General features: G+C 33.3%; 1 protein-coding gene across 1 annotated transcript; it reads left to right on the forward strand.

The window, feature by feature from the left end:
• The first annotated feature begins 6,881 nt into the window (after positions 1–6,881).
• LOC114411360 (cyclic dof factor 1-like) lies at positions 6,882–10,457 on the forward strand. Its single transcript, XM_028375066.1, has 2 exons — positions 6,882–7,091; positions 8,997–10,457. The coding sequence occupies exons 1-2, from the start codon at positions 6,918–6,920 to the stop codon at positions 10,260–10,262; spliced, it is 1,440 nt and encodes a 479-aa protein (XP_028230867.1). The 5' UTR covers positions 6,882–6,917; the 3' UTR covers positions 10,263–10,457.
• The last annotated feature ends 2,632 nt before the right edge of the window (positions 10,458–13,089 follow it).

Consider the following 13,089-nt stretch of genomic DNA (forward strand, 5'->3'; position numbering starts at 1 on the left):
ATGTATATGGTATGAATATGTTTGCTAAGGTATGGATATGTTTGTTTCATGGATATTTTTGCTCAAATTTTAAATAAAACCCATGCATATTCTTAGGGGGAGTGATTGCAATATCTTGTTATATTATTTTCTCCTTATCTAAGATGGTTGTCATCATTAAAAAGGGAGAGAATGTAGTTTGTAATTTTGTAGGTTTTGATGATGCAAGCCAAAAAGCAAATGACAGAAAGGCGAAAGCAAAATAACATGAAGAATCTTGAATACGAACAAGTCAAGCAATTAGAAAATTCAAGACTTCATTTAAATTGTTAATAGGTTTTTCCAATAAGCATATTTTCCTATATGATTAATTTAAATCAAGTCTTCAAGTTTCTTTTAAAAGCATTAAAGTTATTTTTCAAGTTTTGGAATCAATGTAATCGATTACCACATCATGTAATAGATTAATGAAAATATGAAATTGCACCAAAAAGTATGTTTTGAAGAGATACGTCTTTTGGGAATGAACCCTAATGGTTTACACGAATTTTGCCTATAAATATTCATCATTTTGACATGTTTAAAAAAAGATGGATTTTTTTTTAAAAGATCTAGTTAACAATCATTCTCATTCATCAAGTTCTTGATAAAAAAACTTGGCCAAGTATACTTATTATTGAGAAAGGGTGAGACATTCCTTGTAAGAACAAAAGTGTGGTATTTCTTTGTTAACCCTGGATCGGTTAAATTTCAAATATTCAAATTTACTAATAGAATTTGAAGACTTACTTCACATTTTGAATTGCACCGAAAAGACTATGTATCTCAAGAGAGACTCAAACACAAAGAGTGAGACATCCCTTGTAAGAACAAGAGTGTGGTATCTTTTTATTCTTGAGAGACTTAAACACAAAGGGTGAGGAATCTCAAGGTGTAAGAGTGCTCTATTATTGTAAAGGATTTGAAAGATAGTGAAACTCTCAAGCAGGTTGCTTGGGTATTTGACGTAGGCACAAGGAGTGACTGAACCAGTATAAACCAAGTTTGCAATTCTCTTTCCCCTTATGTCTTTACTTTTATTGTAAATTTATTGTATTCATTTATATTGGTAGAGATCTTAATTACTTACTTTTTATCTTTTTAATCAAGGTTTTGATACATTATCATATTTATCATATGAAAAGGAATTAGAGTGTATTAACAAAGAAAAAGTTTATAAGCTCAATTCACCCCCTTCTTGAGTTCATTGACGCTACTTGGATAACAAATGAGGACAATTTATTTTTTTTTGAAAATTTATTAAACAAGCATGTGCATGTTACGTGATGACTTTTAAGGGAGCATCTCTAATGAAATTATAAAAATTAGGGGAGTTTTGTGTAGAGGTCCAAGAATGAGGGGTTTTTGTTGTAATATATCCTAAACTCAGGGGGAGTGTGTGTAATTTGCTATAATTTTTTATAAATTTCGTATATTTTCTCATGATTGACACTGCTTTATTGTACAAGCCATAACATTTTACACAGTTTTGATTCGGCTGATTTTCATCTTGTTTGAAAGCTAATGAAAAGTTCTAAACTTTTGTGTCTCACAGACATGGCCTAATTTTGACATTTTATGGGTTAAAATTGAACTCCAACATGACTTCCTATAGCATTTTTTGACCTAATATGTAATGACTGGCCCAATTACACTCTTAAAAATACATATATGAGATTATTATCTAATGAAATTGTAGTTGAATTGCATGAACTAACCCTTTCTTTCACTTATTGGATGTTTGTTTTTTGTGCCAGACTAAAATCTCGCTAATAGTAAACATATTCTCTTTATCTTCATTGGTTATATGGGGCACAAACTAATCATAATGTTCTTTTTTCAAATTGTTTTCCTTATATTGCACCATATAACCAAAAAATGATAATCATCAAATTTTTCCATTGCCCATTTCATATTTCAATAAAACCTGCATAGTTAAATAGAGTCAATTAATCGTGAGAAAATGTATCGATTTGTGAGTTAAACTTTGGGAATTCAACACTTGTTTAAGAAATACATGTAGATGAATTCAGAGGGCACAATCAAAGTGAGTAAATTTATGGATACCATGAATTATGCTAGGCTCACAAGAATAGTTTGACATGATACCAGAATATATATTGAAATTCCACTTAGATATGATTCCATTGATGAATAAGTAGGAAAAAATGTTTTACAAGAGTAGCAACAAAGTTAGAAATCTCAAAAGCATAGTCCGACGTGTCTCAAAGTTTTGACAAGAAAAAACAATTTTAATAATAGAATCAACAATTGACGCTAGTCTTAAAAAACATGCCAAAAAATGACCAATGGTTAGACCATACAGTCTTTGTGTAAATTAAGAAACATATGAATATAAAAATATCAAAAATAAATGTAATGTTTACAAGTAATAATTTATCCATAGATTTTGGATCATCTCCCATGGATAAGGTTTACTAGTATTAGGGTAAATAGGCTCATTAACTTTGTCATGTTCTCCACCTCAATAGTTGACTTGCTAACCTACCTCGATATTTCACTTGCATGTTCTTGCCATGTAGGTTGTTGTAGTTCTCTCAGCTAGATTCTGTGGATCATGCAGGTTTTGATGATGTGGAAAAGAATTCACTTGATAATGATTGTCATCATCAAAAAGGGAGAGAATGTGAATGTATGAATACATGATTTTGATGATGTTAAAGAATAATCAAACAATGTTGGTTTCAAGATTACTTCAACAAACATTCAAAGGTTAAGCATTGCTTCAAGATTAATACAAGGTTACTTCAACAAACAAGCATTGCTTCAAGATTAATTCAAGATCAAGCTTTTGCCTCAAAACAAAGTGTTTCCAAGAGATCAAGGCTCTGCTAATCGATTACCAGGTAGTGTAATCGATTACTAGATGACAATTTTGAAAAATCAGTTTTTAGAAGGATTTTGAAATTTGAATTTAAAAGCTATAATTGATTACCATTGATATGTAATCGATTAGAAGCAACGACACTTCAGAAAACACTTTGAAAAGTCATTACCCTTCAAAATATAATTGTGTAATCGATTACTAGTGAAGAATTTCAGAAAAAGCTTTTTGAAAAAACACATCTCTTCAAACCATTTTGAAAATAAGGTACGAAGGGCCTATATATGTGTGTCTGACTTAGAAAAGTAATAAAGAGATATTCTAAGAGAACTTAATTGTCAAATGCTCTCTCAACAACTCTTGGAAAAATACTTGCAAATCTATTGAGAATTCATCCAGGAACTTTAAATTGTATTATCATCTCTAAAAGAGAGAAATTCCTCTAGGAACTTCAATTTGTATCATCTACTCTAAAGGAGAGAAATCTTTCTATTCATCTCATAAAATCAGTTGTAATCAAGAGACTGTTTGTCTCTTGGATTGTGAGAATCTTGAACACAAGAGTGAGGGATCCCAAGGTGTGTTCAAAGTCTGTAAAGGATTTACAGAGATAGTGAAAAATCTCAAGTGAGTTGCTTGAGGATTGGACGTAGGCACGGAAAGTGGCAAAACCAGTATAAATTGAGTTTGCATTTCTCTCTTCTCTTATCTTAGTTATTTTACTGCAATTTACTATGTGTTACACATTTAAAAGAATATTGTTAAATTGATTGCTTCTTCTTCTTCTTCTTCATTCTGAGCCTATCATATATCATTTAAAAGGGGGTTAAAATTTGTTAGTGAAAAATTTTGTAAGACTTAATTCACCCCCCCCCCCCCCCTCTTAAGTTATTAAGGCCTCTTGTCCAACAGATTTCGGAGTGAGAAATAAAGGCGTTGTTAAAATCAAACAATGCAATAATTCTAATTTTTTTTTACAAAAGAAAAAAGTTGGTCACTAATATCTCATAGTATTTCTAAAACCTATTAGTTTTTCGTGTTGGGATAATTGATATAACCACCTAATAAAGTTCTTGTGTCAATTACAAAAGAGATTCATATAAAAACATTAAGACATCACTCTTAACACTAACTAGTATTCACAAAAATTTACTCTCTTTGATTATGTGCTCTAAAACCCAATTATGGTACATATAGTAAAATAATGTCAATCATAAGAAAATGTACAAAACTTAATAAAAATCAACACTTGACCTAATGAATCCAATGTCACAAAACTCAGCTAAAAGAGTAAAAAACAATCATTAAAATAACACGGGAAGGCTAATACAAAAACTGTAAGTGATTCTTGTTTATAAAGGATCTTCAATAAAGAGAAAAACTTAAAGCATATAAAGACTTGACTTCAACAACAACTTACCTAAAGTTCATCAAAGGTGATAGACCATTGTAAGTAAGTTAAGCAAACAAGCATTAGTGGCTTGACGCGTATGGAGATAGTTTAATTTGGTCCTTTCCAAGAAGAAGACTTATTGAAATGAAATGTTCAATGGAAAATCTTGATGACTATTCATTAATTTACTTGTTATTTTTACACTTTTAGATGAGTTTTGCGACATTGAGCTTCACTAGCCCAAGTGTTTATTTTTATAAATTTTCGTACATTTTCTCATGATTGACACTGTTTTACTGTACATGCCATAATGTTTTACACAGAGTTTCAATTTAGATCATTTTAGTCTTTTTTGAAAGCTAACGAGGAGTTATACAATTTTGTCTCTCATTGACTAAGTTTAATTTGGGACGTTTTAGGGATTAAAATGGAGCTCCAATGTGGCTTCCTTCCACTTAAAATTTTCAGCTTTAATAGTTTGGGCCTTGTAATTAATGACCCAATTACACTTTTTATTGGACTTTTACAAAGTGGACTTTATCAAAGGAGTTTTGAAAATATCATTAAATATTTAGCATTGATTATTGAGATTTATAATTAATATGATTAGAATATATTTTTATCTTATCTTTGGATTTGTTTTCTATATTAAGATGATGATCTTATATTAATGTTTAATTTGTTTTCTCTATTAGAATTATGATTTTTAATGTATCTAATCTTATCTTTAGAATGAATATCTATTGAGGATTTATTTTCTATTAATTTTTTTAAAACTCCCGGTAAATAGGGAGCCATGCAATAGAGAATTTTGGGGTGGAGAATTTAGTATTTTGCTTAAGGATTTCCATCATATTTTGTCTTCTTTTTCCTTACAATTTTCTACTTTGAAGCTCTATGAAGATCTTCATGAAAAACTAGATTCGTTTTTCAATCCAAGGGTCCCAAAACCTATGATAAAATTGAGTTTCTCTATGCCTAATTTCCAAATTCGTAGCCTACTTCTTCCCTTTTTCTATTTTCTAGTTTTTTGGGGTCAATGGATTATTATGATTAGATTTACAGAATTAAATTCAGAATAAGAATACGATTGGTTAATCCTACGGTGATCAATTTATAACGTTGATTGCTTGAATTCGGGTAAATTAGGTAATTTGATTTTTTTTTTTAATAATATGAGATGATTATCTCATAACTCGTAAGTGGATTGCATAATTTTGATTTTGTTCTATAATTTTGGAACCATGATGATTTAACAGAAAGCTTTGGTACTTGCATTGATTTTATTTTTAGTTTATAATTAAGCTTTGTGGTTTGGTTTTGATTAATTCTGCAATCAACAAATTTTCTCCCATCTATTCGAATTAATTACAAGTATGTGTTGAATTATGTCTCTGGAAGAATACCTAAAGTTGGGTCCTCTTTCGCAAAGTTATAGGAGATGCTAATAGCTTTTGATGATAACCTCTACACTGCTGTCAATCACCAACAGCACATTATCAACAACACAACAAGTAATGTAATGTAATATTACACTTTATTCAAGAAAATTCACTTCTTGGTCTGACTTGAACATTTTCTTAACATATTAATCACAATTTAGAACTCAAACTAATATGACAATAGTCAAGATAAAAAGGAAGGACAACCTTAGCATTAGCCATCGCTATTTTACAAGCCAAAAGCTCCTTCGCAAAATTAGAAACTTCTTCAAAAGTGGATTACTTCTTCAGCTAAACATATTACTAACCACACAAGTAGTTATGCATTATGTAGATATTAACTGAAATCATGGTGTACAGGACCAACTAATAATTTCTTTCAAGGGAGGCAAAATTCTCTCTCAAAACATGGTTGCATACCCATTAATTGAACTTCAAATTGCTAATTAAGCCGGCACAATTTCACATTAGTCGATCTATGTGTTTAATGATAAAGTTTTTCTTGCATTAGCATTTAAAAAGATTGATAAAAAAAATATAAAATTTAGGAGGATAAAATTATCTCAGAGAAAACAGTTTAAAATGGAAAAAAAGAACCGAAGCGAAGCAGAAAGGAAGAAGGTTAAGGTCAGAAATGAAAGGTTGGATTGGGAGGTTATTTGACTAACAAGAAGTAGGAAGTAGGAAGGAGAAGTTGAATAGTGGTATTGAGGAGGGGATTGACAGAAAAGGCAAAAGATGAAAGTAGCTGATGTGGAATGAAAAAGGGGTGTGGGACATAGAGCCACTATCTTTATAAGTAACGTGGGGGAATCCAACCGCACACAAAGATCTCATAGGCCACAAGAACTTGTGGCTCACAATATTTCCCCTTTGCTGAAGTGGCATTCCATTCCAACCTTAGTTAATAAACCAGTTCACACCACAACACAATCTTCCCCCTCTCTCTTTTTCCTTTTCTCCACTATTCACTATCCATTATTTTTCGTTGCACACGATGATCAAGTAATCACATAGAGCAAAGAAACAAAACAAAAACAACACTGCTACCTACACCTACAACATCTTTATACGTGTGTTTGTATTTTTCCTCAATTTTTGTTTTCAAGAAAGAGAAAGAGCCTGAGCCAAAATAGAGAAGAGAGAGAAACAAAAAACGATAGAACAATTTCTGAGTGGTTAGTTTAGTTACAAACTTACAATATAACAACACAGGAGAATGTCTGAGGTTGTTATTAAAGACTCTGCCATAAAGCTGTTTGGTAGAACAATTTCTCTGCCCCGCAACACCAAAAACGAGGTTTCTCCTGATGAACCTGCTCCTCCTGAAGATTCATCTTCATCTTTTCCACGTGAAGTGAGCTCCACAACGGAATATGATGCTGGGGATAAGGTATGAGCCATGATGGTGTATATTAGAAGCTTGAGTTTGAAATATGAAAAGGAATATATGTGTGTGTGTGTGTGTATTATGGACCTATCTAACTAGAACTAGTGTGTTTTGAAAATTTAAGAGTGACCCTTTTTTCAAAAGCTCCTAATTGTTGATGGGTTCACTCAAGTTTTTCATCTTTTTGGTTCCTTGTTATGGGGTCAATTGAGGCTCACTGCAATTTCCCATGGCTGTTTTTTGAGAACCTTTTTGTTTGAAAAAAGTACACAAAGTGTTTTGCATGATCACAGATGGTTCATGAAATTATTTACTTTTTTTTTTCCTTTTTCATTAAATTCTATTTAATATTTTCTTAAGTGGTGGCCACAAGTCATTGTGGGGCACTGTCAGTGAAACTGGATCCAGTTCATTCCCAGAATTTAATCTTAAGAATAACGAATAATATCGTGTGGTTGGACTTGGTTTGGTTTTTGTCCATGTTATCGGTGAATCAATATTTTTTTTTCTTTAGACTTTAGTAATCCAAATTCCTAAGAGCTCAATTTATTCATATTTGAAAAGTTTGATCCTAATAAACTGGTTTGATGTGCAACTTCGAGTTTATTTCTTATTGGATCTCTTGCAGCACCCATGAAGTTCTGTAACCATTTTGGATATGTGATTTGAAGATTTCTTATTGAATTTCTGGCTCTACCAAACCATAATTGCTTTTCACGCGTTGGACTTCTATTGGATCTAATTTTATTTTAGTTTGACACTGTCCACATTCAATTGCTTATTCTGTTTCCAAACACTTGTCGCACGGAGGAATTCTCTATAGAAGAATATTTTTGTTGTATTAACTATTGAACTATTTAATACTCTTTAATTTCTTACCTAGACCTTTTAATAAGGGGTTGGAGAAATTTTTTTAAAAGAAAAACAAAATTCTTCCATTCAATGTTGTTTTTAGGTCTAACAGTTATTTTGTGGAATTAATTTGCTTTTCACTTTGAATTCTCCTGAACTTCAAGAAATACCACTCTGTATCCTTTATTCAGAAATGAAGGGAGATTTTCACGATGAAGTGTTATAATATTCCATTGATTATCTACTCTGTACTTTCACATAACACCCTCATTTATCAAGCAAAGGTCGTATTTAAGTAATTAAAACCTGATTAACAAGGAAGTATTATAATCATATATCTGGCCTCTGTTTTCTCCCCTGTTTTTCTACTTTGCGCTTCATATTACCAATAGAAAGCGTATGTGTGAATCCTAATCACTACAAATTGCAAAAATGCTTTTTGTTGCAAAACCAACATAAAACATAATTTAATATCGAAAATAATTACCGTTTAAAGTTTCTCCTGTTTATTTATTTATGTCATAACAAACAAATCGATTACTACGGTCAATTTATGAACATTCAAAGCTATATTTTTTCTCCTTGATTGATATGAAATAAATCAATATAAATTTAGTTTTTCACATTTTGATTTTTGCCATTTCCCATTTTTTGTTAGTTATACAGAGAATGACCGACTTATTTCAAAACACGTGAGTACACATATTTTTACACCACCAACTAATCAAAAATCATTCTACATACAACCTTTAAACAATCTTACTAGCATCATAATTTATAGGGCAGTACTAGTTGGACACCCAATTATTTTAGACACCCCATTAGCATTTGACACCCAATTACTAGCATTATATATATATATATATATATATATATATATATATATATATATATATTAAATTTTTTCTATTATTTTTTCTCTTTCAAGATGTATATTAATATATGGGGTGTCCTTTAACATTTTCCTAATTTATAATTGCATCACAGCATGAAAAATCTTTATAATATAAGTAAATTATAAGCTTGTCTTATCAAATTACTGATTATGAATCTCAGAAACCATCAAGGAAAGAACTCACCTCAACACAAGAAGACGTGGAGGCCTCACACCAAACCCTAGAGGAAACAAAATCTCCGACATCATCATCATGCAATCTCGAGAACCCCAAGACCCCCTCAACAGAAAGAGAAACTTCCATTCTGAAATCCTTCAAAAACGGACACCAAAGCGACACAACAACAACATGCCCATCACAGGACAAAACTCCAAAGAAACCAGACAAGGTGCTTCCATGCCCTCGATGCAACAGCATGGACACCAAGTTCTGCTACTACAACAACTACAACGTCAACCAACCGCGCCACTTCTGCAAGCATTGCCAGAGATATTGGACCGCCGGAGGAACCATGAGGAACGTGCCAGTCGGTGCCGGCCGCCGCAAGAACAAGAACACTCCCTCTGTGTCGCATTTTCGCCAAATCATGGTGCCTGAGGGCCTTCAGAACGGATCATTGCACGGCGCTGTGTTGACCTTTGGATCAGATTCTCCTCTATGTGATTCCATGGCTTCTGTATTGAGCCTTGCTGAGAAAACAACACAAAATGGTGTCCTAAATGGTTTCCATTCACCTAATACTAATACTATTACTAGTAATAAAGGGGATGAATATTATGATACTGTTATGGGTTCAACTTTGAGTGAAAAGAGACACAATGCAACTACTAGTACTAACTCACATGAAAAATCATTGGATAATCATAAGAGTTATCATCATCAAGGTTTCACTCCTCAATTGTGCTTCCCAGGTTCTTCTTCTTCTTCTCCTTGGCCTTATCCATGGAACCCTACAAAGACTCCTTCAGCTTTTTGCAACCCTGTGCCATTCTACACTACACAAGCATTCTGGGGTTGCATGCCACCACCCTCTTGGAGTGTAAATTACCAATCTGCCCCTAGTTCTGGCCCAAATTCCCCTACCTTAGGGAAACACTCAAGAGATGGGGATATCTTGTTTCAAAAACCTAGCACAGACATGGCAGAAAATAACAACAACAACAACACCGTGTTGATACCAAAGACACTGAGAATTGATGACCCTACTGAAGCTGCAAAGAGCTCCATATGGTCAACACTGGGGATCAAGAATGAGAAGGGAAACTCCCTCAATGGAGGAGGGCTTTTCAAGGCATTTGCATCAAAGGGTAGTAGTGATGAGAAGAAGAATAACCATGTGATGATGGTTGAAGCATCCCTATCCCCGGTGTTGCAAGCCAACCCAGCAGCTTTGTCAAGGTCCCTTGTCTTCCATGAGAGGACATAATAATTGGGAATTGTTGCAATGATCTGACCTAGCTTCATCCTACATAGTAGACCATGCAAGAACTTCCAACTATTATAATTAACCTTGTTCTGGGGTGGTGAGTGGTGACATGTTTTTTGCTTTTCTCCATGAGAACTTGTATTATTGACCAACCTTTCTGCAAGATTTGTAGGACAGGAGAGTTATATATACACATATAGTATAGTTTCCATCTTGAGCCTGTCAGAGTGAACAGGTTTTTTTTCAGATTTAGAAGACTTGTTGAGTAAATATCTTTGATGTACATATATATATATAAGGGACAGCATGAATAACAAGGAGAAATGACAATGGAAAGCAGATTCTTGGACTAAAATCCAATGGTTTTAAGGGTCTTCATCAAAAGCCTGTTTTGTTGTTGCTTCTTCTTTTGTATTGTTTTTTATTTTGAATTTTGAGATTCTCTGCATTAATATAGTAATTTTAGATCCAAAAGATTGTGACACACTCACATTTATTTCAGTGTGTTTTTTACTGTGTTAGGTCAGTTTCCGCAAGTTATTATTGGACTTGGAATACTAAATTACTAATGTTTGTTTATTTACATGCTGTTACTGTGTTACATCCTCGGAATAACTTTGACTTTTTAATTTGTCATTATCTTATTTTACGCACTTTAAATATATTGTTTTCCCAACTCAGACAAATTTAAAATATCTTGTATCTGCACCAAGCAATAATGGGTATGCAATGTAGAAATCCATGATGTGCCAAAGCGATAAAGCACTGATGTGACCTTCGCAGAGAGGAGTCAAACAGCATTTTCTTTCTGGTGGCCAAGGACTAAAGACTATCGATCACTTACAAAAAGTTGATAACTACCGATGAAAACTTAATGATTTAAATTTATAAAAATCTTTAAAATAATTATTTACACTTTAAAAAAGTATTCACACTATCATCTAACACAGACAAATTCTTGCATCTAACAATCTAAAATACAATGTCATGTTTTTTTTTGGTAAATAAAGGTCATGTTTTTTTTTATGCCTGGGAAAAGAACTAACAAAACAGGAAAAAGAAAAAACTAACTAACCCTAAGATACAAGATTCCTATGGAGTCGGCTAATAAAGTACAACTAAGATGGGGATGACACGAGTGCCATATCCTAAAAGCATTTGATGAGGAGGCACCAAACTTTGCAATTCTATTTCCTTCCCTTAAGGCGTCAGTGAAGGAAACATCCCATTGGGAAGAGAGCATGTTCTAGAGGTTGGTGATCAAAGGAGGAAGAGGATGATAAGAGTTAGAAACACCCTCTTTAATCATGTGAAGAGCAAGAGTAGAGTCCGATGCACACACTATATTATGATGGCCACTTGTAAACCTTTCTGGATAGCAACCAGCTTTGCATTGATGTTATTCATAAAACCATACAAACTTGAGAAATCCCGAATCCAATGGCCATGCTCATTGCGGAGGATTCCACCATAACCTGATAAACCCGAATTTCCGAAAGAGCTACCGTCAGTGTTGATCTTGATATAGTTATTGGGTGGTGGGAACCACCTAATAACTCTCCCCATGTGGTTAGAAGAAGAGAAACCCCTACTTGAATGTTGTCTAGAACTAGCTTCTGAATTTGGCGATTGATGACGCGAACAAGTTATCCAAAGGACTCTCTTATAATCACGCGAACAAGTTATTCAAAGGACTCTCAATATTTAGAATGTGAGTTTAGGTCTAACTTAATCTCAAAAGCTAGCTCTTAAGGATGAGAGTTGTCCTTCACTTATATACTTTAACTTGGTTTTATCTTTAGCCCATGTAAAACTTGGGTTTTTCCCAATACACTCCCTCACGCCCAACAATTCTTGAGCTTGGTGCGTGGATAATGTTGCGAGTCACTTTAACATATAACATGATGGATGATCCTTTGAATTAATCTTAGATATGTTCCGATACCATATTAGAATCTTTAAAATGTAAGTTTAGGTCTAACTCAATTCCAAAAGATAACTCAAAGGGTGAGGGTTGTTGCTCACTTTTATATATATATTTTAACTTGGTTTTATCTTTAGCCGATGTAAGACTTGAATTTTTTCCAATAGATCCTCCACGTGACTTTATAACCAGGAATCAACATCATTTGAGGTCTCATCATCTAGAAAATTATATTGCAACAAATTCCAAACAGGTTTTGCAGCATTCCCTCAATAAGGGAAAGATAGTCTTGTTAGCTACACCACATCTAGGACATGAGCTGTCAAAAGAAACAAACCTGCGACATAAAAACATGTTAGTAGGGAGGCTATTATGGCTAGCCACTCATAGAAAATGTTTGATTTTCTCTTGAAGGTTTAGATGCCAAACCCATGAACCAACATCCATCAAGGTGTTACAAGAAAAACAAGATTGATCCACTTGTATGCGGTTTTGGAAGAATAACAACCATCCATTGACGCGTCCCAAATAATGATATCATTCAGATCCGAGTTCATGAAGACACTGGTGATGAGGCTCTTAATACTCAAAGTCAGAGGTGTGGAGAAAAAGGTTCCAATGTCAAGTGTCATTGATGAAAACATCCTTGAGCTACAATTGAGTATATAAGAGATGGACATAGTCCACTAAGTTGCAAATGGGGCCATTGGAACACCAGATATCGTATCAAACAGAAATTGCACCCTCCCCTACTCGAAATTTGAAACCTGGTTGAAGAAAAGTTGTTGCTTTGGCAATGGAGGCCTAGGTATTACATATTTGACTTTTAGCAATATTTTTTTTGTCTAATACTTAAAAAAAATATTATTAAAAGTCTTTGGTCACATTCAAAAAATATTGTTA

Source organism: Glycine soja, chromosome 1 (assembly GCF_004193775.1).
Source record: "Glycine soja cultivar W05 chromosome 1, ASM419377v2, whole genome shotgun sequence".
NCBI classification, from domain to species: domain Eukaryota; kingdom Viridiplantae; phylum Streptophyta; class Magnoliopsida; order Fabales; family Fabaceae; genus Glycine; species Glycine soja.

Bases quoted from the DNA above. Each gene is read 5' to 3' on its own strand.
- LOC114411360 (XM_028375066.1), top strand. From the start codon at position 6,918: ATGTCTGAGGTTGTTATTAAAGACTCTGCCATAAAGCTGTTTGGTAGA. The intron at 7,092-8,996 runs GTATGAGCCATG...TATGAATCTCAG, and splicing joins AATATGATGCTGGGGATAAG to AAACCATCAAGGAAAGAACT.